The sequence below is a fragment of the Anastrepha obliqua genome, chromosome 5 (assembly GCF_027943255.1).
Source record: "Anastrepha obliqua isolate idAnaObli1 chromosome 5, idAnaObli1_1.0, whole genome shotgun sequence".
Lineage (NCBI taxonomy): Eukaryota > Metazoa > Arthropoda > Insecta > Diptera > Tephritidae > Anastrepha > Anastrepha obliqua.
The window spans coordinates 3,337,598-3,364,359 of NC_072896.1; the positions used below are offsets into that span (position 1 = coordinate 3,337,598).

A 26,762-nucleotide genomic window follows, 5' to 3' on the forward strand; every position below is an offset into this window, starting at 1 on the left:
TAGAGCAACTGCGCATACTGCTAGGCAGTAGTCTTTAGTCATTAGTAGGTCTTATTTGGTCTGCCCAATAGTTTTGAAATCATGAAGTTTTTAGAATATTGTTTCACAACCAGAATTAATTTTTCAACTGCCTAGGTAATAAAAGAAATATGAAATGACAGCTACGCATTAGGTTTTTATTTTATCGCTGTGATTTTTTGTTGGCTATCTTTTGTTTCCAGCTAACAAGTTTTTAATTTTTTTATATAGAAGAAACATCAAGCAACGTCAGAAAAAAATGCACTTAAAACTTGCACTTTATTATATCGAAATTCAATGAGCTATAAAACTTCGTATCCGAAATTTTTCAAAAAGATCTGATTGAAAAGGGAAAAATTTTGATAAGAGTTTGTTGATTTTTTCTAAATAGTGTGAACAAGTATGCAACTTAGGTGCATATGGCTTTTGTAGGAGAATCATTTATATTTCTATACACAATTATTTTTAAATTTAATTTTTTTTTTCATTACATAAATAATCATTACTTTTCAATAAGTCCGTATGATATGACTATTTAATGCATAGAATACTTACATATATATTTACGAAAAACGTAAACTTTGGGCACTGATGCACGCAATCAAAAGCGCACTACATTTCCGCAGATATTTGTCTAGTTATAAATTGTTTATGTCACATTTATCATACATTGGAATATTAACCGCAGCAACGCAAAGTGGGGTATACCCTGCGGGAAAACGAGAACTAATTATTAGAAAAATCTATTTTAGGAATATTGAAGCTAACTGTAAGTCAAGGCATATTTAGAATTGGATCCGTAAATACATGAATCATTCCTGTTCCTATATATTTTTTATATTTAAATTTATATTTTATATTTATGCGTAATAGAAATATAACAGGTTATCATACAATAAAATGAAACCAGAGCAAGTACTAAGGCAAAGCTTCACCAAAATAAACAAAATGCAAATGGTCTTTCGATGTTTTTAAAACTTTGGGAAACAATAAAATACTTTGACAACCAAAATGATTTTTAATTTTTTTTTAAATAGTGCTAGCTACACTTTGTTGAAAATCAGGCTTGTCTCTTGATTCAAACAACGAAATGGAGTTTAACTGTTTCGAAATGGTAAAGTGGATTTTAATATATTGGGTTATAACTAAGTATTTGTGGATTTTTTTTTAGAAAATCAAAGACAATTTTTCCATGGAACTAAATAACTTTATTCTGTAATGTATTGCCCATTTTGATCGATGAACTTTTGCAATTTTTCAGGCGGCATCATCCCACGTTTATAAAACTTCTGGTTTTTATTAGCAAAGTGTTTAAGTTTAATTTCGTTAGTTGTTCAATGTAGACTTCAGAATTGATCGTTCGATAGGGTGGTAAGAGTTCAAACTAGATAATTCCTTTGTTATCTCTCCAAACTGATAACAAAACCTTCTTTTGATGAATATCAGCTTTTGATGTTGTTTGAGTTGGTTCACCCGGCCTGCTCCACGACCTTTTCCGCTTGATATTGTTGTAAACAATCCATTTTTCATCGCAAGTTATTAGTCGTTTTCACCACGTTTCTCTAGCAAATGGCAGCTGCTAATGCGTTGCGTTAAATGCGTTTCTTTCAGTTCGTGAGGAACCCATTTATCGAGTTTTTGAACATAGCTAAGTTGTTTTAAGTGATTTTCAATGCATGTATGTGACACATGAAGCTTCTCTGCAATATCACGTGTTATACTCTGACGATCCGAATATATTATTGCTTTGATTAGGTCATCATCAACTGCAATTGGATGACCAGAGCGTGTTTCATCTTTGAACGAAAAATCACCAGAACGAAATTTGGTAAACCAATTTTGACACTGCCGTTCTTTTAAGGCGTCGTCACCATAAACAGCACATAACTTTTTATGCGCTTGCGATGCGGTTTTCTCTTTGTGGAAATAAAATAATAAAGTGTGACGAAAATGTTCCTTTTGATTTATCATTTTTCAACGAACGCCAAACGAAAACTACGCAACCGATCAAAAAACTTCTTTTCTGATTGACAGCTGAATTACCAGCTATCAAATAACAAAATGAGTTTTACATTTGGACCGCAGAGGTGGCCTAAAAATTCAACTGGAGCCATCTGTGAGTGAAATCCGCAATTACATAGTTGCCAACCCAATATAATAAGACTTAGTGAACGAAATTGTTGGAATCACCTTGCTGTTGCATGCGCTAATGTATTAGGTTCATACATACAAAATTATATAGATATGTCATGTCCAAAACTTTAAAGTAATCTAGCGTTTTTGCGCTACTCCAAGTTCATTCGCTTTGTAATCCAATCGTTAAAATATGAAGACCTCTGTGGAAGAATCACAAATGCTTCCTTATGCTTTCATAGCTAAATAAATCGACATGTACTCTCATTTCCTACAGGGAACTATTTCTCCATGCTAATCTGTAATAGTTTATAACTTTTGAAAGCGAAAACTACATTTCATTAGATTATTGAGTTGTCTAAATTTACTTACTTAGAATATGAAAGACAAGAAATAGTGACGTTAAATTCTGAATGTAATTTATATATCTACATGCGCCTGTATCTTATAGTGCGCATATTTGTTTTTACGTTTTTGGGTGCTGAACAAAGCGTTCGATGTTAATAAATTAACGACGCTCTCCTGTGTGCCAAGACACTACTGGCACAAAGTGAAATACTCAGTACAAACACACTTACCCTAACATATAATATAAATATTGAACTCCTTAGTGCGAATGAATGTTTGTATGTACAAGTGTTGTGTGAATTACTTTTATTGCGAGTATTTGCCTGAAGCCGCATTCAGAATAGTCTATATATAATATATATATTATTTTTATATTTTTTATTTTTCCATTTATTTGACTCGGGTGTTTGTAGGTAGTTGCTGATCTTGGGAAATAGTCGCAGTTAAATAGACATAAACATACGCACATACTTACAAACGTATTGAATAAAGAAAACGAGACTTGTATGTTTGTATGTGCGATGCTTGTAAAACACAAATGTGTATTCGTGTTGGTTAACGCCTTAATTTGATTGAATTTACGATCATTTGCTATGATCTACTGCCAGTGGGCGATGACTTTGCGAAAAACGACTTTATGGAAATTATAAGCAAATATATTTATTTAGTGGGATAATAACTTTATGAGCATTAAATGTTTCTGCGAATGCAGTGGTGTACAAAATTAAATTCTAATTATTTAAAAAATCGTAAAGCATAAAAAAAGAAATAAAAATCATTTAAAGAGCTAAAAGTGTGGACTTACAGAAAGCTCCTTTGCGTTGGAAAGATCAGGTGGAGAGGGACTTGGCTTCACTTGGTGTGTCCAATTGGCGCCGGTTAGCCCGAGAAAGAAACGACTGACGCTCTTTGTTAAACTCGGCCAAAATCGCGTAAGCGGTTATCGCGCCAATTAAGAAGAAGAAGAATCTTACTTCAATATTTATATAATAATTGGCTGATGTTTAGGAAAATTATATTTTTCTAATACGAAGAAAATTATCCGTTATCGTAAGTACTAGGCGCACCCGTCATCGATAAGAGTTTTAAGTGTTCTTCCAGTTTTTATCCACCATACGAAACATAACTTCAAATTCAACAAGTGAATCAGTTTTCCGTTGCTATGACAGTTTATTTGAACGCCGACTCATCGGCATAAATTTCATGTATGGTCGATAGAGTGTCCCAAAAAAATTAAAGTGTTTTTTTTTAACGCATACCCTCTTTTTTTGTTTGAGTGGTCTCAAAACATCTAAAAATAAAATTTCGTCTATTTAGAATCACGGCAACCCGTGCCGAGTTGCGCGGAAAGCTAACGGTACTTGTATAGTACGGCGCGCGCGAACTGTCGGATTGATTGCGTGTAATTACTTGTTTGTTTTATTAGTAATCGCGTTTTTTTCGTGAAGTCAACATGTCAGTGGAGTTACGAAGTTCCAAAAAGGAGATATTTTTAATTGGGGACGTAAAACATCAAATTACCGGTTCTAAACTTCCGTCTAACGGGCAAGTACCGGCAGTTTTGTTCTATACTATTCGTGAAGTGAACTTAAGTGTCAATGAAAGTGCAAATCTCACAATTCGTGAGTGTATTATTTATTGGGAAAAGGCACGTATACCGACCAGATCAATATCTAACTGTGTTAAGAAACTAGTTAACTTATACCAAGTTTGGAGAGAATTGCAAAAAAATGCGAAAAAAACTCAAGAAGTGTTTGAACAGCGTCGACAGGAGTTTGTTTCAAACTTAAACAATTTATTTGACATCGCACATGCCAATGCTCTTCAATCGATTAAAATAAATGAAGATAAGATCTTCTTGCAGCGCCAAAGAGAACCAGGTCGGCCCGGTCACTTAGTCGGAGTGGACAAAAAACTAACAAAAAAAGAGGAAAGGACGCGCCTTAGAATCATCGAGGAGGAAAAGCGACGTGCTAAAAATTATTCATCCTTGGCACCATCAACATCATCTTGCGAACCACCACTAGAAAAGTCATCTTCTGATTCTGAAATAATAGAATTAGAAGAAAATAGGCCCAGCGCAAGAGAAGCCTCCTCTCAGCCCGATAAAACTTCTATGTGGAAAAATACCATAACTCCCAAGTTAGTTGCCGCATTAGACAGGTGTAAATTAAGTGTGAGGGATTCTGTCCTAATAATTGAAGCTACTATTGAGGCTCTGGGGCACAATACAGATGAATTCCCTATAAGCAACTCCTCCATCCAAAGAGTTCGTACGGAAATGCGAAAAGAACGGGCTGAAGCTATAAAAATTGATTTTCAAAATAAGGTCCCGGACACGGTAACTGTCCACTGGGACGGAAAACTGTTGCCAGCTCTAGATTCACGTAAAAGTAAAGAAGAACGCCTACCGGTAGTTACTACGTACGATAATAAAGAACAAATTATTGCTGTTCTTAAATTGGATAGCTCGACAGGAAGGGAACAGGCAGACGCAGTTTGGGATGCTATTACGAACTGGAACCTTGAAGACAAAGCGCAGATTCTCTGTTGTGATACTACTGCTTCTAACATAGGCCGCATAAATGGAGCATGTGTGCTTCTCGAACAAAAACTGGGTAGAGAAGTGCTTATTTTTGCTTGCCGTCATCACGTTTACGAATTAGTACTTAAAGGCGTGTTTGAAGCGAAAATCAGTCAAGTAGCTACAAGCCCAGACATCCCATTATTCAAGAAATTCTGAGAAAACTGGAAAAATATCGATCCCGAGAAAAAACAAAGCTGTACAGAAAAGCTATCTTGTTTTAATGTTTCGGAAATTGACAAGCTGCTAGAATTCTACAAAACTGAATTAACCAAAGAAATCGTTAGAGATGACTATCACGAATTAATTGAGCTTTCAATTATATTTCTTGGCGGAGATTCAAAGAAGAAATATAAGATTCGGCCTCCAGGTGCTATGCACCAGGCTCGATGGATGGCGAGAGCCATTTATTCATTAAAAATATCGTTACTTAGCTCTCAATTCAGTATTTCAAACAAGGGTAAGGCAGCTCTGTTTGACGTATGTCTGTTCATCGTGACATCCTACGTAAAATCCTGGCTCCAATGTATTTTAGCAGTAAAGGCGCCGTATCAGGATTTGTGTTTCTTGAAGGCCATGAAAAATTACGAAACAATAGACAAAAGCATTTCAAAAGCAGCTTTGCAGAAGTTTTGCCAGCATTTGTGGTATTTGACAGATGAAGTATCTATTCTGGCTTTATTTGATGATAATGCCGATCTAGAAACTAAAGTAAAAGTGATTGCTAACTTAACTAGAAAAAACCCAACAGCCCACAATAAACGCTACATTGCATTGAAAGAAGAACTCTGTGGCCCACTTTTTGGTACGTTAATTAAGCTTTGATTTTGTTCTATGACTAAGTTTGCTAATAGGTATAATTGATAACTGATCTATCTGTTTTAATTTCAGAGAGAAACATTGATGACTTCGTCTCTGTCAAAAGCAAGTTCCTGTTTAATCGACTCCAGATTGCCGACAGTTTTCTGAACAAGTGCCCCTTGATCAATCATCATCATGATGATTCGTTTCTACAGGCTAAAAAGAAGCTGCTAGGACTGAAAGCAGTTAATGATACGGCAGAAAGAGCGGTAAGTTAATGCAAGACTTCCACGGTTTGATCACTGTTCAAGAGGAGCAAAAACAATTTTTATTACGTTGCGTACAAGAACACCGACAGGTATATCCCGACTGTAAAAAGCAAACTTTGAAAAGAAAATTCGATGATTGATGTCCCTTTTATAATAAAAAGAAAATAAATACGAAATATGTGTTTTATTTTTATTTATTTAATTAATCTAAAAATTAAATTAAACTTTTCTCTATTGTGAGCCTATAGCTTTCATACTAACTTTTAAACATAAAGTTTGACATCAAGTCGGCACGGGTTAATGACATCCGATCTCAGTAATATTTTATATTTAAGTTTTTAGAGTCAAATGGAAAAAAAATAAAGGGTATGCATATTGAAATTCCGAAAAAAAAATTCCCCCTTGTAGCCTGGGACACCCTAATGGTAGGGCTTATGGCATTTCCACCCATGCACGACATTTTCATGATGAAAAATAACCAAATAGGTCCCTAACTTTCTGCAGAGCACAATGGTTGATATTTTGGGTCACATTCTTTAGAATCGAAGGGAATATGGTTCCATCGTGGTATACCAGCTCTTTTTTTTTTTTTTGATTTCCGAATTTATTTCTGCCATAGAAACACTCCTCATAAAAAAACCACAAAACTGTATACAAAAATAGCGCCCAAATACCCATTTTCGGAAATATGCTTCAGTTAAAATATACTGCACGTCACTGTCCTACTCCAATTGGCATGAAAATTTGAGCACCAAGCCTTATTCTTCCGCCTCCACTTGACAAGAAGTAGCTGTCAAAAGTAATTTTATAATAAAGGCTGAGTCTGCAACCGATCACGCTAAATTTGTATACAGTCTTACGCACATACATACACATGTAAATGCACACTTATAAACACAGGCAAGTAAATACGTGCTTAAAAAATGCGCATGCGGTCGTTGCCATATTATTGAAACAAACACACATTCTAACAAATTAATGAGGGTCAGCAATCGTAATGCAGGATGCCGAATAGCATGAAGTGTCAAGGGGGTGGGTGGAAAATAAAGTGTTTCTAGTTGTTGTAAAACAAAAACAGGTATAAACTAAACTCAGTCTTTAAATTGAGCGAAAAACACTCAAATAGGGTAGGAGTTCTGTGCAATTCACAACAAATCTTTATATGCTGCAATATAAACAATAACAACAAGCGCAATAGTAAAAATATTGAGTAGAGTAAAAATACAGCTGGCGGAATAAATATAGTATCTCAACGCTTTCACAAGTAAAATCTTACTTATTGTACTTACTTTTTGTTTCATTAAACATTTTTTTTTAAATCAAAATATAGTTCATTCTACGACAAGAATCATATTAATCCAAGCTTCAAAGTTTGCTTCAAGTTTTATGAGAATTCGAAAAAAAATGTTTATCAGAATTGAAGAAAAGAATTGGATTCGCAGTTTTATAGCCCATTAAATTTGAGTACCACAAGTGAATATCTCGTTGATTTTTGTTAAAATGTTTTCCTTAACGTACTTCCTTCATATAAAAAAATATGCCCAGCCTTTGTTATACGGATAAAATGCCCAACAGCATCAAGGAAAAAATTATAAAAAATTAGCAAGATTTTTTAGTGACTTCAAACCTCACCTAATTAAAGGGTGGTTAAGTTTCAAGAGCCGGTATTGATTTGGAATAAAATATAATTTTTTTAGGAAATTATTGTCATTTCTCTTTATTATGATAATATTGGTATGGCTCAATTACGTATAGAACAAAATATTGGTCAAATGGCCGCCGCGGTCTCGGCGGCACACCTCTATCCGATAGCCCAAATTTTCAATGACGTTGAGGCATAATTGAGGTCCTATGCCGTTAATGTGCCGAATTATCTCATCCTATAGCCCTTGAATTGTTGTTGGCTTATCGACGTACACCTTTTCTTTCAAATAACCTCAAAGAAAGAAGTCTAATGGTGTCGTTGACGTTTACGTGTGGTTCACATTCAACATCGACCCTTGAAATTTAACCACCCTTATATTAGAATTGAATGGGCTATAAAACTGGGTATCCAGTTTCTTTTTCTACAAATTATGAAAGTTTTTCGAATTTTTATGAAATTTTTTTGAGTTTTTATTTAATTGTGAAATTTGGAACTATGTTTTATTTGTAGACAATGAGCTTAGTTAAAAAAATTTGTAAGAATTACAACAACAACAAAAAGTTAAACCTGATTAAAACGTGCTGAAGAGGTGCTACAGTTTTTTCGCCAGCTGTATGTGACGAGTGAGTAGGTTTGTACGCATGTGACAACGCACACACCAGCACAAAAACAAAGCGAGCTAAGGACATCATCAGTTCAATTAAATAATTTTCTACTGATTTATGTTGAGCATTTCTTGTTGTTGCTGGCTGACAATTTGACTTGTTGTTCGTCTGACGTTGTTGTTTGATTTCAGTGCGTTCGCAATGCGATAATTCAATTGCAATTTGTTTACGCAAGTGCGTGCGTCTGTGTGTGTGTGTGTGTATGCTTATGCACGGAGACTTTCAATTTATTTGATGTTGGAGAATTCAACTTATTATTGTTTTTGCTTTATTTGTGAATTTCACCGTTTTGTACGATGTTACAATGAAATAATATTTGGTTTTTGTTGTTTTACATAAGCTTCTAGAATTATTTCCGTGCAAGTTGGCGACAGTCGTTACATCGCGTTTAGAACGAACACACCGAGTGTCTGCGAGCGAAAAGGTGAGCGATATGGCAGTGAATTAAAATGAAAGTGATGAAAGTGATAATATACGAATATAAGATGCAAGTGGAAAATTTCACGTATCTTTGAAAAAGTGCAAAAATAAGCCAGTAAAGACGCTACTTCGGTATAAATATTTAAAAACAAAAAACCAGCATAGCTGAGCCTAAAGCGAAAAAATCTGAAAAAATATTCAAAAAAACAAAAATAAAAATAATAAATACAAAAAAAAACCCATAAAAACAATTCTGTTTAGTTCGCACACGAAAAAATAAAGAGAATATAAATATTTTGGTTTCCACTTCACACACCCTAATGCTTTGTACGTGCGCCTAAACAAAAGGCTAAAGCAATAAAATGAAGCGTGTGAAATTCAAAATACCCAAAACTAACATTCTATGTTGCAATCCTTTGCTCCTTTTCATTATTATTTCCATACACATCTGCGCCGGCGCACAAGAAAAGCTGCTGCGTATCAATACCGACTTAACGGCGTCCTCCACTGCATCTTGGCTGGGCAGTAGCGCTACTTCTTCCCCTTCTAGTGATGCGAGTAAACAAAGTGCCGTTTCGGATGGCGATTCGCATATCTGTGTGCGTGAAGAAACGTATGTGGAACAGCTGAAGCTGCCCTCGATGCAGCCAGTGCGCGTACGCAGCTCTCAATGGTGTTTGGAATTTCCGCCACGCTGCTCCAACTACAAGACTGAAATGCGTGAGGTAGTGCAGATTAAGGTGAGTGAAAGCTGTCAAATAAATATGCATTTCGTTTAGGCATATGCAATATGCATATGTATGCAAATAAATAGAAAATGTAGAGCGAATAGTTTGTTAATTATTACCGATTACCGAGTGACTACTCAGGAGCCAATCCATGTGTCTCATGGATAATACTCCACTTCCACTAACTTGAGGCTTCCCAGTAAAATTACCTAAAGTCATCTCTCACCAAACTGCGGACATTTGCAATGAATATGCTGCTCAGTTTCCACAATATCTCCCAGATAATAGCTGTGGCAAGTTTCCACATTTTCGCAGCGTTCTTTACATTGTTCCGTAGTATAGTTTTTACAGTTTTAAGAGTGCCTGTATGTGGTGTATTTATTTCTTTAGAGAGAGAGAGTTCAGATTTATCAACAAGCAGCAAGCTTTTTAAGATGGTTAGGGATCAACAAAATGAAGCGGTTGAAGACCTGTTGCTTTTATTCTGTTCTGAAACTGCTTTACACTTCCAGACGTCTGATCTGGCTAGACACACTTCTGCCTTTACATGTCTTACTGACTTGCAAATTGTATAAATATTTCTTTAAATTACGCTGTCCAAAAGTGAGTTCCTATCAATTATAAGTAAGCACTTAAATTTACGGCATTTGTGCCGTCGAAAACCGCCATTGAAATTTCTTACAACAATTTTCGTTAAAAATTTTAGTCATCAATGTTCTGTTTTAAAGAACTTTATGGGTTTTTCTTCTAAAAGTGGTGAAATTAACATAAAGGAAAGAAGCTAAAGTGACAATAAACAATAAAATTAAAAAGAAATCTAAAACAAACAAAACAATGAAATAAAATAAAATAAAATAAAATAAAATAAAATAAAATAAAATAAAATAAAATAAAATAAAATAAAATAAAATAAAATAAAATAAAATAAAATAAAATAAAATAAAATAAAATAAAATAAAATAAAATAAAATAAAATAAAATAAAATAAAATAAAATAAAATAAAATAAAATAAAATAAAATAAAATAAAATAAAATAAGATAAAATAAAATAAAATAAAATAAAATAAAATAAAATAAAATAAAATAAAATAAAATAAAATAAAATAAAATAAAATAAAATAAAATAAAATAAAATAAAATAAAATAAAATAAAATAAAATAAAATAAAATAAAATAAAATAAAATAAAATAAAATAAAATAAAATAAAATAAAATAAAATAAAATAAAATAAAATAAAATAAAATAAAATAAAATAAAATAAAATAAAATAAAATAAAATAAAATAAGATGAAATAAAATAAAATAAAATAAAATAAAATAAAATAAAATAAAATAAAATAAAATAAAATAAAATAAAATAAAATAAAATATCGCCCAATTACTTGCTTAAGTACCACATACAAGCTCTTGACAAAAATTATTGCTAATCGAATATACGAACATTGTGAAATTAACGGCATTTTATGTGAAGAACAGAAAGGTTGCAGGAAGCGCACAATGGGCTGTAAAGATCAGCTTATTATAGACACTGTAATCACAGGAGTAGCTCTGAGAAGAAGGCGGAACCTAAGCGTTGCTTTTATTGACTACAAAAAAGCTTTTGATTCAATGCCGCATGATTACCTATTAGAAATATTAAGAATTTACAAAATCGATGCTGCCACTGTTGCCCTTTTGGGTCGCATAATCAGCAAGTGGAATACTAAACTGGTATTAAATGGAACTGTTTCAAAACTAATCTCAATCAAACGTGGTATATTCCAAGGGGATGCCTTAAGCCCCCTATGGTTCTGCATTGGCCTCAACCCGCTTAGCAGGCTTCTTACACATAAGCAAAACGGCTTTACACTTAAAACAGAAATAAGAGAGCATACGTTCAACCATCTTCTATTTGTTGATGACTTGAAACTTTACGCAAACAAAAAGCATAAGCTTCATGAGCTGATAGATGTCACTAAAGCTTTCAGTGATGACGCAGGAATGGAATTCGGGACAGATAAGTGCAAAATAATACATCTAATTAGAGGTCAGCTTGATGAAACCGAAGAAAACTACGCAGTAGATCAAAATATTATTATAGACAACTTGCATAGCAGCGAATCTTATAAATATTTAGGATTTCTGCAACTTAAAGGAATCAACCACACGCTAGTAAAACAAAACCTCATTAACAAATTTGAGGCACGACTGAAAGCTGTATTAAAAACTAGTCTGAACAGTGGAAATAAATGCAAAGCAATTAATACCTGGGCCATACCTCTTTTGACATACTCGTTTGGAGTAATAAAATGGTCTCAGACAGACATCCTTCGGATTGAAACGCTGATACGCACCACTTTTACAAAGTTCCAAAGCCATTACCCTCAAAGCGCTGTGGAAAGAATATCCCTTCCTCGAAACGTTGGTGGGAGAGGAATCATCAATATAGCGCGCCTACACTTCTCGCAAACTTTAAAGCTACGTACATATTTTCTAAGCAGCGAGTCCTATCTATTTAAAGCTATCGCTAGGGCAGATAATGGCTTTACCCCGCTCAGTTTGATGGAGCAGAATTTCCCAGTACCTGAGGGGGTTAAATCCCCCGCAGAAATGATCTCAGCATGGAAGGCAAAAACAATACACGGTGCCCATCCGCATGATCTCGAAATGGAATGGATAGACGCACAATCATCCAATTTATGGTTGAAAAAAGGAAAGCCATTTTCTGAAACAGAAGGTTTCGCAATCGCTATCCAAGACCGAGTTATTCCAACAAGGAATTTCCGAAGGTCGATACATGGCGAGGCAATAGAAGATAGATGCCGAAGGTGCGGCATTTACGGCGAAACAATCGACCATGTAATTGCTGGATGTAGCGTACTTGCCCCCCGTGAATATGTCATGAGACATAACAATATAGCAAAGATCCTCCACCAACAACTTGCGATAAAACACGGTCTCTTACAAGCAGAAGTCTTGTATTTTAAATATGAACCAAAGGCAATATTGGAACTTGGACTACGCTCCACCAGAGCACAATCCCTTGAAAATTTTATCCGGGATGTGTAATCTCCGGCAATAGCCGAGATGGATTAAGCTCAAATAAAAAATAAAATAAAATAAAATAAAATAAAATAAAATAAAATAAAATAAAATAAAATAAAATAAATTAAAATAAAATAAAATAAAATAAAATAAAATAAAATAAAATAAAATAAAATAAAATAAAATAAAATAAAATAAAATAAAATAAAATAAAATAAAATAAAATAAAATAAAATAAAATAAAATAAAATAAAATAAAATAAAATAAAATAAAATAAAATAAAATAAAATAAAATAAAATAAAATAAAATAAAATAAAATAAAATAAAATAAAATAAAATAAAATAAAATAAAATAAAATAAAATAAAATAAAATAAAATAAAATAAAATAAAATAAAATAAAATAAAATAAAATAAAATAAAATAATATAAAATAAAATAACGAAACCTATTCGAAACTTTGGAATCTTTGGACCACCGTTCGAAAACTGAGATATGCTGGACTAAAAATTTTTCCTCCTAAGCCTTACTTTAAGAAGTACGTCGCCTTTAATAATAATCTTGAAATTGATGCGGCTTATACGGATGTTTGCAAGGTTTTCGATAAAGACTACCACTCAACCTTAAGGGGGGAGCCTGGTTTATAAGGTCAAAAAAATCAATATTTCTTTTTTCGTTTTAAGCGATTCCTAATATATTTCAGAATATTCACACAAAGTTACAGAGCCTAATTCTCAATATTTCCGTAGATACAAAGCCAAAGGTAGGCGAGCGTTAGGTAGCTACGCTGTGACCGGACAGCTATAGTACAAACTTTATATTCTTTTCTCGACTTTTCATTTTTATGATTTCTTTGAATTGGCATACATGAATGAAAAAAAACTAATGAACCTTTTGAAATGAATCATAGCTTGTTCCCTTCAGTATTAAATTCTCTTATATTTGAACTAACAAAATGGATAAACAAAATTTTTCAAGATTTTTATACCAAGTTGAAGTGAATTTTTTTTTATATAGAAAGGCATTTTTTCTTTAAAACCTCCAAAAAGTTGAAATTTTGGAATTTGTCCCAGTTTTCTTAGTTCATCTAGAATAAAAAATCATGATAATTAGAAATCCATTTGAATTTTTTGCTTTAGATAATAATTACGAGCTGTATCTTGTACGCCAGTTGGAAACTCCAGCGTTGCAGCGCTACACTAATTTCTATGTCAAACATTTTTTCAACTTATTTTAACCAGTACAAACATTTTTTATACTTTTTAAATGTTCATTAAAAGATAGAAAAAACTTTGCAGTGCTAAATTAATTTTTTCCTTCAAAAAAAAAAAAAAAAATCGCTAAGAGATACAATTTTTAGAAATCATAAACCAGGCTCCCCCCTTAATCGCCAAACTAATAAGTTTTGAGTTTCACTCAACTTTCCTTAAATGGATAAAGTCGTACCTTTTCAATCGTGAATATGTAGTCGTTGTCGGTAACGTATCATCTTATGGTGTCCCTCAGGGCAGCAGTTTAGACCCTTTGTTCTTTGTAATTTTTTTTAATGGCACATCTGAATCTTTTCATTTCCCTGAGTTTCTTTTATATGAGGACGACTTCAACATTTATGAAACTGCATTAAGTCTGTCTGATTCATACAATCTTCAATCAGACCTCAACAACATCGTGACGTGGTAGGATAGGGTAGGTCCACAAATGGCGGGACCTACAGTTTTAAGCCGACTACGAATGGCAGATATTTTTTATGAGGAAGTTTTTTATAGCAGAAATACGCCCGGAGGTTTGCCATTGCCTGCCGAGGGGCAACAGCCATTAAAAAAACTGTTTCTTTATTTTGGTGTTGGTTGGTTCTTGACTACCGTTCGAAAGGGCCCAGGTTCGAGTCTCTGAGCATGAAACATCAAATGATTCAACAGTTTATGTCGGACCAAAATCGACAACAGCGAGTTATTGGATCAAAACTCTTTCTAAACAAAATTACATAAACACCCTGAAGTGTCTGAGATGTTATGGTTTTTTCGGGTTCTAGGAACAGTAATGTAACCCTGAATTGATAGTGTACGCAGCGGTGGCAACCTAGTTATCTTTCAGTAAGACTCTGCTCCTACACACAAAGCGATGCCGACACAAAATTGAGTGGCTGAAAATTTCCATGACCACACAATAATGAACTTATGGCCGCCCAACTCCTTAGGGGGAGTCCAAAAAGCGTCCTCATAATCTTCTCTGAAGGCTGCAATTAATACCGTTATGGTCAATATGGAGTATTTGATTCGGACATGCAATCGTTTCCGGACCCGGTTCGAGGAGGTTAGATTAGACTAGATTAGATTTGTGGGGGGTTGGAGGTTATTGCAGCTAATGCAAATTTTATTAAAGAATTTCATACATATATAATAAGTTAATTCTTGAAGTTTCATTAAATTTGATTGAGAATAAAAGCTCATTAGTTTTACTTTCAAGCCATCATCAGATACCGTACGCACCCTGTATATATACACCGCATATCACTGCACCAATAATTGAATACAGCTCGAGATACCTATATTTTCTTACAATAAACACTTCTTTACAAAGAACTACTGAATTTCGCAAAAATAATTACTCGTTTCTTACTAAAAAGCTGAGAAAATTCATTCACAACGTAGCCCTGATTAAACTTAATATTTCCTACTGAGTGCAAACGGCAAATTCCCATTTCTCCGCGTAAATTTTACTCATATTCGTCATAGTTCAAAATGTTAAAAACAGAAATGAAATCTATTTGTGGCTGTAATAGTGGACGCACTTATTTCACGCGCTCCAAATGTAATTTTCTATTTACAAAAGTCAGGCGACTGCACAGATGCTTGGGCATTTCCTGCTTTCAATTGCGCTGCATTATTACATATGCACTTCATTTCGCACATATATACTTGTATGCTTGCATCTATATACATACATATGTATGTATGTGTGTACATGTGGACAAGCACATTCAATAAATATTAGCTGGGATCCGTGGAATTGGTTGCTGACCAGCACACACCCGTAGAACCAGTTTAATTTGTATTTTGTTGCAAAACTTGCTGAAAAATAGAAACACAAATAAAAAAGTCAAACATTTATGCGCATTAAATACGCGAAAACATTACAAGATTTATATTATATACGTAACATTTGTCTGCTAACAGCTAAGTTGTAAGACTTTTGGCAGTAGTAAAAGTGGCTGAAATGAAAATAAAAACGAAAATGAAAATGTTTTTAGAAAAACAAAAGCACAACTAAAAAAAGCCAAATGCAACTCAATTGGTGCACCACAATCGAATTTGCGCATGCGCCGCTGATCAACGTTGGCTGTGCAAAGCTGCTTCACTGGAGTAGAGCAAACTTTCAGGATGCCACGCAACGACGAACAAACTAAACCGTTTAAATGGGCAGTAGTTAATGCCTTGTCTATTTCTTCGTCTCTCTGTCTGTTCGTCTGTCTGTGTGTCTGTCAACGACGCTGTGCCATTATGACGTAAGCGCAAGGCACTGCCTTCCATTGGCCAGCTTCTTAGCAATCGCATGTGGCACAGTTTGCTTGCTAATCCAGTGCAATGTCCAGCAGCTGGTTGCGTCCAAAGACCAACTTCAATAACAAAAACAATTGCATTTAGGCGTGCGCTGTTTATGTTTATGTATTTTATATGTGATGTGCGTGTATGTGTGCATTGTTGTTATGCTAAAGACAATCTCCGGCTCGGGTTACATGCGCGCCCACCGCTGGGTTGGTTGAGGTTAATAACATCAGAAAGTGGAATTGTAGGTGAAAATTTGCAATAATGAAAATTTGATTGCTTTAGCTTTTACGGCATGGCTTTATTTTGGTGTGCGTTTGTGTATGTGTGTGTGCACTAAGACCGAGGCGAATAAGTATGAATGAGATATGAACTAATTTCTGGTATTTTATGTTGCATAAACATTTTTAATTTGTGCTTTTGAATTGATAATTAATATTCAGTACGTAAACTGGAGTAAAATAGATTCTGGGTAATTTATTTATTAATTGTTTTTTAATAATTTACTTAGTGGCTTAAACTGTCTTCACTTGCGTGTCAACACTCAACGATGCTAACAGCTTTTCTGGGTGCGTAAAACTGCACAGTTTACAAATTTTAAGGAAATTTCTGAACTGCAGCATTTTAGTGGCATTTCTTGTGTAACCGTCTCAAGTATTATAAGTTTTTCTGGTAATTTCTATTCTACTGCAAGAATCTGTTCTTTAGAACTCTGAAGAAAATTAGCTATTGTATAATAATCTGAATTCTTTTTGGCAGATCAAACCCCCAAAATGCTCACCTAAACTCATGTTAACTCATCTCAATTCACCTCTCCTCAAGTCTCCTTATATGTATGTATGTATGTTATATATACATAAAATGCGTTTTATGATCAGATCACAGGAATTTATTGGCCTGCTTTATTTAGTTTATTTGTTTCTTATTCAACTTCAAAAACTTTTATATGGAAACATAGCTCATTCTACTACGAACTCCATGTAAATCCAAGTTTCAAACTTTATATAAATTAAAAACAATTAACCAATTCTAATAAATATTTCAAACTTTTTAATAGGGCTCTCAAAAATTTTCAAGTGTGGAGTTTTATAGTTCATTAAATTTTGGTATAATAAAGTGCAAGCTTGAAGTGCCTTAAAAATCGTGTTAATTTTTGCCAATTTTTTTTGGTAACGGTATTGGATTTTTTCGTACATAACGAATGCTCCAAATTTTTTTATGGGAACATACTTAAAGAATATCATAAATGTCCACATACAAAGTTACACAGAAAGTCGTAGATACTTGAGGGCATCACATATTATCAAGGTAATTTCCAATTAATTCATTATGTGACATGATGTCCGAAACGAATTTTCGTTATATTCATTTGTTTATTTCGTTCTTTCAAATGTTAATTCGGGTGTTCGATTTTTTTTTTCTATCTTCAGTTAAAGAGCATGCCAGTTAATAAGAATTATCAGTAAATCACCAACTAATCCAAGCTTTAATAGTTAAAAATGACTGCTTAATAAAGTTTATAAATTAAAATTTTTCACAAAGGGTTTCGTTCTTCTCACCATTAAAAAAATTTTTTTCCTATGGACACTACTTTGCAAACTACTGCACAAACAAGTAAGTCTTTTGGGCACTTTCCTGGTGTGGAGACGTGAAAATTGAAGATCAATTCTTCATTAGATCAGTTCTTTATTTACAAAAAAAAAAATCTTTTTTCAATCACAATAATAAAAAAATTGCTTCCCCTGACGTAACACATGCCACTGGCATAACTGATTGGGCTACTCAGGTACGTTTGGAAAACAAATTTCAGTCGATTATTCATCAGGAGATATGTTCCTATGGTGGGTAGCAGATTTAGAAAAAAAAAATATTGTTTCTTATTTTATCTATTTATTGGAAAAACTAAAAAAAAGGATTTTTTTCACGTGAAACGGGTAGGGTAGGAAATAATGTATGGTTCCATGAAAAAATGGCCGACAAGATCTTGCGGTTTGGTAGTATTGCACATCTTTTTCTAGGGCCACGTGAAAAATATTGTTAATGCCAATAAGTCCGAGATGATTCCAGGGCTGAGAAACAAAATTAAATGTTGTGCGTTGCAAATGGCTGAACTATGCCAAAAAGTCTTGTACAAGTTTCATATGCGCGTGCCGTGTTGCCACAGTAGTCTTGATGGCCATTTATTGGAGATGGTATTTTGCACAAAAATATTTTATTTGCAACAGAAAATCTGCGGTTTCATTGAATCATTTATTATTTTCAAGATTTTTCTGATATAAAAAACTGACGTATAAAGAACACAACAAAATTTATTGACATAAAAATGCCCCCAGGCGGACACACTGTGGAAATAAAACATCAATAAGACGTTTCTCTTTAACAGCGATCGCCCCTTGGCAGGCAATGGCAAACCACTTAGTGCTGTGCAATGGACTTCTGTGAAAATGTACTCGCAAAAACCATCAGCCATTCTGAGGCCGTACTCTTGTAATTACACCTCTTTCTGCGCGCCTGTAGGCCACAGACAAAAATTGTAACCAAATCAGACCGTGCGAATATTCAAGCTTTGGGGGAAAAAACACAAAACCATTAATAAGTGCTAAATACTTTGCAGCTCCTTGGAATTTTATTGGCTCAATGCTGGTCAAGAGTCTGCCAATTTGTTTTTCATAATGGCTTTATGTTTCTTTTTTTATGTGAACAAACAATAACGACTGGCAGCTTCCGTTCAACATTCAACTAGCAAATGACTTATTTACTTAACACCGAGGCATACACGAGTATGTGGCTTACCCTGCTATAAACATAAATTATAAGGAAATTTCATCACCTGCACGCTTGCAACGGAAATCGCCTTTGGCTGCGATGGAATTACGTAAAGGAAAAAAAGCTCACAGGTGGTGGCTACTGGCGGCAACTGCGCGTCACCCGATCGCTTTGCATGCTTTGAAGTGTTGTTGTTGTTTATATCTTGAAATGTCTCATGTGTTCTACTTTCATTTTTTTGTTTTTTTTTGAATTTGTAGTTACAAAGAATCTTGTATCTGAGTTATATTTTCGTTTCTTTTTTTTTCTTGCGGGTGACAACGCCGACTACGAAACGGTTGACACAGCGCAGCTTTGTAGACTTGACTCTTCAAATTATTGAATTTCAAAGAGTTGGTATTTTGTTAGAATAGTTGCGCATATTATTTGTTGCCACAATAGCACTTGAGGTTTCTGACCGCAGATCTTTGCACAAGTGCCGCCAGCACCGTTAACGTTGAGCCATTGAGTTGCCGAAACGGAAGTGGCAAGTGTAAGAGAATCGCATGCAACTTTTTCGTATGTGACAATAGAACTTATAAGTGCAACACATAACGGTAGTAGTTGTGTTGCAAAATAAGCTCCAAATAAAAAATAAACAAAATGTATCAAAAGCGTAATTAAACACCACATTTCTGATTGTTGAATGTGGTTTGAATTAGTTGTTCTTTTTTTCAACTCATACACAGCCACTATTGACAGTTACTCGCTAGCTTGTTTGCTCGTTTGCTCGTCAATTGCGAAAAGTTGTTTGGTGACACTGGCGGCGTTATTAATACCGAAATCAAATATAAGACTTTTATGGTTAATAAATATGAAGCAATATTTATGTATGCGTGCATGTGGCAACCAACGATTGGTATCATAACTTTTCAAGTGTCATAACTTTTCAAATGAAGTAACAGAATTGCATGCAGCGATGTGAAGGGTGAGCCGCACAAAATACCTACATATATTTGCATTCACCAAATCATTGAAATTGTAATTGAATTCGTAAAAGAATTCACAGTTTGTTTCAAAAGTTTGTATAGTTGGAAATCTCTACTGCGAGTCTCCTAAATTTAGCTAGAATTCTGACGAACGAGTTCTTACACTCGAATAGCTTTGCCAGATATTTAATAGGCTTACCTTTCACCCACTTTACATGCTCAGTGACCCATTCAACTTTGCTTTACTGGGTCCGGGTGCCAAAGAGAAAGAAGCGACTACAGACATTTCAGCCATAAAAACGTATCTCCTCTAACTTTTAAGCGCGGAATGAGGACAGACGCACAAAAGGTGTTCTAAAGTTTCCTCAACATCCACTCTGCATTTCCAACATTTGTCCGTGTTAGCAATCCCTATCTTGTACGCACGTACAGCCAATAGTTTATGGCCAGTTAGCATAATACATAAGTACAAATTGAGTCAGTTTCTTGTCGTTAGATCTACACATAACTTCTGCTGTTTGCTTGCGGTCAAATTAGCCCATCTAGCTTCTACTAGTTTTTACATGTAGTCGTCCATTTCATTGGATATTGTATATTTTTCAAGTGGTAGTCTAACAGCACTTTTTGCTATCTCATCTACTATTTCGTTCCTCATAATGCCTTTGTGACCAGGTACCTAGTAGATATGTAGCATTCTGTTTGCGGCTAGCCTTTCCATGGCCTGCCTGCTCCGTCGAACATTTTTGGACTTAATACAATATGAGTTTATTGCTTTTATTGCTGCTTGACTGTCCACGTATATATTAATTGTTGAGTTCCTTCTTGTTCTAGTGTAGGCTAGCTCCGAGGCCTTCCCCACAACAAAAACTTCCGCTTGGAAAATACTGCTGTGGTCTGGCAGCTTGATAGGCTGCCTTATCCCTACTTTTGAGCAGTAAATGCCCGCTCCCATTCCGTCTAAAGTTTTAGAGCCGTCTGTAGGGATGTGAAAAGTTCTATAGCCAGGCTTCATGCCTTTGTGCCATCCCTCCTCTTCAATTGTAATGCGAAACCTTCTCTCCCAATTAAAGTACGGAGTCATGTAGTCTGTGCAACCTGAGCTCCATTTTCCTATTGAGCTGTGACCGAAGGTTATGTAGGTGAATACTCCAGCAGCCACCAACCTCCTCGCGGATTTCGTTGCCAGGTTTTTCGCCATAAGGTCAATAGGTGACATGCTGCGTATCATTTTCAGCGCCCCGTTGGAGTGGTTTTTATCGCTCCTGTTATGCACAGAACAGCGAGTCGCTGAGTCCTTTCCAGTGGCATTAAGTATGTCAGTTTTCGTGTCACAGTCCACCATACTAAGGCCCCATACAGCAATATCGGTCTAACTACTGCCGTGTAGCACCAATGCATCAGAGAGGGTGAAAGACCCCAAATAATGCCCAGCATTCTTTTACATGCGTACAACGCATTACTGGCCTTTTCACCCTTTCCTCAACATTGTGCTTCCCCAGCAATTTACTGTCTCGTATTACTCCGAGGTACCTTTCATGATCTTTGAGAAGTAGTTCGTTGTTGCGTAGCTTCGGGAGGTTCCACTTCGGGACCTTGTACTTCCTGGTAAAAAGTACCATGTCCGTTTTTCCGGCGTTTATCCCTAGCCTTGCGCGAGATGTCCATTGGTGTAATGTTCACAAAAATTTTTAACTAAAAGTTTTTTTTTTTATTTTTTTTTAGTTTTTCTTTTTTTTAATTTTTTTTCATGACAATAAATCTGGTTTCGAAATTTTTAACTAAAATTTTTTCGGAACTTTTTTTCTTGTCGAAATTTTAAAATTTGTGTGACAAAAATTTTTCCGTGTAATTTGTCTTATAAATTAAACAAAAAAAATATTTTAACTGTTAAAAAGGACCGTGGATACAACACTTAAAAAAATTCATACCAAAGTTTTTCATAAATTTGATAAGTCTGAAGATTATAGTTTTGTTTAATTTTTTTCACTTTAGTTCTTATACTTCAGCCTACAAATAAACTAATTTTTAGAAAAATTAACTGCAATGTCCAAAATACTTGGTTCACTTGACATGGAATAGCTCAAATATATGGGGATAGAGAAAATTTTTTTTATGAAAAAGAAAGGGTTGGTGTGTGTAGATTCTCCTTTCATGGGTCTTTTCCTAGATTTGGCGTATTGTGAATATTTTTTCGATGGTAGACTTTCCAGGTTTAAAGCCACACTGATAAGGTCCAATCAGTTGGTTGAGGGTGGGCTTCAGCGTTTCACACAATACGCTCGCTAGAACCTTATAGGCGATATTTAGAAGACTAATCCCGCGGTAATTGGCACAGATTACAGTATCACCCTTTTTGTAGATGGAGCAGAGCACACTTAAATTCCAATCGGCAGGCATGCTTTCATCCGACCATATTTTGCATTGAAGCTGATGCTCCTCGGCGACATGTTTGAATAGCTCAGCCTGCAATCCGTCGGCACCCGCGGCTTTGTTGTTCTTTAACCGTGTTATCGCTATTCTCACCTCGTGATGGTCGGGTAGCGGAACGAGAATTCCATCGTCAACGTTTGGGGTATCGGGATCTTCACATTCTCTTTGACATGCGCAGCTGTCACTATTTAATAGGTTCGAGAAGTGTTCCCTCCATAATTTATGAATGATCTGGATGTCAGTCCACAGGTCTCCGTCTTTGTTCTTACAGGAAAACGCCCCGGTCTTAAAACCTTCTGGTAGAATTTTCGGGCGTTGTTCCTATTAGCCAGCATCTCAAGCTCCTCGCACTCACATATTTCAGCCTGTCATCATACAAACAGTCGGCGCACTCGCGTATCGGCACCCACGTCACTGTTGGCAGTTATAATTTTGAGGTTTAGACTTCGTTTATTTAGGAACCAACATTAACACCGATAACAATGTCAGCCTTGATATCCAACGGAGAATCTCTCTTGCCAACAAGTGCTACTTTGGACTAAGTATGCAATTGAACAGTAAACAAAACTAATACTCTACAAGACTTTCATCATACCCGTCCTAACGTATGGCGCAGAAGCGTGGACGATGACAACATCCGATGAGGCGACGCTTGGAGGGTTTGGGAGAAGATTTTGCGGAAGAGTTTTGGACCTTTGCACGTTGGCAACGGCGAATATCGCAGGCGATGGAACGATGAGCTGTATGAGCTTTGCGACGACATAGACATAGCGCAGCGAATAAAGATCCAGCGGCTACGTTAGCTGGGTCATGTCGTCCGAATGGATACAAACGCTCCGACTCTGAAAGTATTCGATGCTGTACCAGCTGGTGGTAACAGAGGAAGGCCTCCTCTGCGTTGGAAAGATCAGTTGGGGAAGTGTCCAACTGGCGCCGGTTAGCACGAGAAAGAAACGACTGGCGCGCTTTGTTAAACTCGGCCAAAATCGCGTAAGCGGTTGTCGCACCAATAAGGAAAAAGGAGAAGAGAAGAGAAGAGTAAGGATTATTGTAACAACATAGCGAAAGCTTCTTAAGAATCAGGTCTGTCAGTCACACAACATAACCTTAACATTTTAGTTTGCCCATTATTTTTATACTTTTTATAGACATTGTCTCAACTAAGTGAGTTAGTCGGTATCGAAAAGTATGAAAATCAGTTTTTATGTTATCCTCCATACCACTGGGTAGCTTATTTTGATTACGCATTTCACAACATGTCATAAAATTAAAATTCTATGTCAAACATAGAGTGGCTTGGTACTTAAACTGAGTTCAATAAATGTATTAATGCTCCATTGAAAATATCTGCAGCAAAGTACTTACTGGCAGCTGAAGTAGTGCTAAAATGCAATTATGTAAGCGCTTTAAATGTGGCACTTTTAATCGCGTTTTAAATGAATTTTTGGCGATGCGTAGAATAACTGACAGCTTGGCAGCCGCATGACATGCGCGGTGCACAAAAGTACGCTTAAGGTTGGCTGCCTCGTCGACGCCAAAAAAAATTATCAAAATTGATTAAAATCAGCAACGAAAAGTGTTACCAATTCAACGAATATAGACAGTTTTTGCTACCAATCGGCAGATAAGCCACTACACTGCTGTGCAATTCAATAAATGCGTTACTTTGTGCAGCAAAGCTTTTTAAATGTTCCACCAAACAAAAAAAAAAAAAAATAGAAAAATAAATTAAACCATCATTTCGCAAATATACAAAAATCACAGGAATGCCAAAACAACTCTTTTGGAAGTGAAAAACATAACCAGTTTGCGGTTACACGATTCCGATAGACTTTTTAGTTTGAGTTTTGCGTTAAAAATGGTGCCTCATTACAGCTGCTCTCCTAAACCAAAAGAAGTGTACGCACCAAATGAGCAAATGAATGAGAAATTAAATAAACTAATAAGTAACTGCAGTGATAATCTAAGAAAAAAAAAAACATTTTTTTACAAAAAGGAAAAAAATATTCCACCAGGGTGCTTGCTGGGTTACAATTGGAAACCACCTACCATTTTGTCCTTGTTGCGCTGTGTTTTAATGCGCGATATCACTTAATTGAGTTTGCTTGAATTAATTAATTTTTCTAATTGCACATTATAAAATGTTTGTACAACAAGCCGTTTTGACCGAAAAAGTAGGCCGCGCTAAATCAATGCGAACCACGAAATTAAACTCACACCAAACTGTAATTTATTGCTGTACTACATACGAGTACTTTATTGCAGATACAAGTTTGTAAAATTTTATTGGCCATAATGCATCAAAGATCAGTATTTTAATTAACACTCGCTCAGCATACCAGTGCAATTTTGTATGCTCTACAAACGAACGGACTGTCAATCGATGGCATCGAGTCTGTGGGTCAGCGTTACATGTTGCAATGTGGTTGAGGAAGTACAAAGCTGACAAGAGGATATCACTTTGTCTTTGCCTTACTTCTTGTACATTTTGTCTCGATTAAGGAAACTAATTAAGAAAATATAGGCAGCCTTGTAAGGAAATGAGATGGTGGGTGTTAGTATTAAGAGAGTTAGGAGCTATGAGCGGTAAAAGTAGGCAGTTGTGAGAACTACCGGCTGAAGTGAAAACTGGAACTGCAAAATAACAGTGAATTATCGAATTAATTGTGATACACAAAATTAAAGTTGTATAGTAAAAAATAAAATAAAAAATAATAAAAAAATATGACACGAGAAAAAGTTCAAGCTATTGATGAATTTAATGAGTTGCGTGAGATGTTTGAAGGTATAAAAAGAAGGAAAGATAAAATAAGAGGAAGCAATACATTTTATGCATTTTAACAAATTTTAATTTTGAAGATACAGTTACCACTAAGATGTTTTTCTACAATAATAAAAAAAGATTTAATAAGATTAGATTCATGTCTAGAAAATGTGACATTTTTCTTATGTTCGTTTTAAAATTGCTTAAATTAAATTGCCCCTTTAATGTCAGGATTTCTTTAAATAATCGATAGTCAAACTTTTCGCGCATTAATTGGACTGTTTCACCTGTTATATGGCACGAAACCCCAACTTGTTAAAATCACACGACTTCAAAATTTGTTTCTCTTAATTTCGTTACTAAAAAATTGATTCTTAGCGATCTACGCCACTCTTCATTAACAGAGACGGTGTCACCAGCGTCATTTTGGAAGAAATGTGTGTAAACGTTGTGACGTAAATGACATGTGCTGGTATATAGATTGCTCAAGAGCACCATATGGCATAGGGGCTGGTCCCATATATGACCTCAAAACAAAGCGGTGTGTGCCGATGGGTGGTATTCGCTGCCTCCAGGCGGAATTGTATGCCATCTATCCTCATGCAGAGATCAACTTAGAGAAGAACCTCCAGAATGAACGAATTGCCATTCCAAGCGACAGTCGGACTGCACTCAAGGCCTTGTCCCCTTTGAGGTTGAGTACTAATTAGACCTTGAGTGTACCCAGAAATTGAACTTGGTAGGAATGCAGAGTCGTATCCGACTTATATGGGTGTCGGTGAAGGGAAATATACCTGGGAACGAAGGAGCCAATGCATTGGCTAGGGAGGCTGCAGTCTCGTTGTTAATGTGAGCTTAAGAAACAGAGCTTATTATTGAACAGATCTTAAGAAAGGTAAGCTGGCAAAAAACTATGCTTACTGGGATTCTTACAGGTTACTACAGATTGCGCAGCCACCTGCAAAGGTTAGGAATATGGTCCACTAATCCTCGGAATCTTCAACCCGGGGAAAAAAGTACACATTTTTTTTTGTTTTTTTTTCATACTGAGAGTGAATGTACATTAATACGGGATGACATACATTTTTAACCAGATTCAATTTCTCCGAGTGTTTTTGATGAACTTAATCTGAATTTCAACTTCGAGTAGCTTCGTTACGTGAAATGTGCTATAATGACGATCTGTCGCTGTATTTGAGGTTATGTAGCATAATTAGTAATTCTTTTTTTGTTCGTGTTGTAACAATATATCGAGGTACAAATCTTTAAAGTTTTTGTTTGTCACTTAGATATCAGCCGATGAGTTTACCATTTTACTTACTTACTTATGTATGTACTGCTTTCGTGATCTCCTCGTGGATAATAGGCTAAGGGATAAGGATAAGGTAAAGTAACACAAAAAAAAAAATATTCTTTTTTTACACCTAAAAATGCGTTTAGCAACGAGAAGGCGTTGTACTGTGAACGAGCAGTACTTAAAAAAAATCTCATGATATTATTTTACTTCAATAATAGTAAAAAAATCATTTTCTCTGCATCATCCCAATCGGATTCTGCAATAATAATTTATTGCTGATTTGTGGGCACCAATAGTTTTTTATCACTTTCAAGTTATCATCATTACAATTCAAAAAATTCCAAAAATTGTGAA

General features: G+C 35.2%; 1 protein-coding gene across 1 annotated transcript in view; it reads left to right on the top strand.

Annotated features, from left to right (window-relative positions):
* The first annotated feature begins 9,138 nt into the window (after positions 1-9,138).
* Positions 9,139-26,762, top strand: part of LOC129247877 (uncharacterized) — a 31,827-nt gene continuing 14,203 nt past the window's right edge. The window contains exon 1 of the mRNA XM_054887238.1: positions 9,139-9,623. Coding sequence (XP_054743213.1) covers positions 9,246-9,623 — 378 coding nt within the window. The 5' untranslated portion in view covers positions 9,139-9,245. The remainder of the gene's footprint in view (positions 9,624-26,762) is intronic.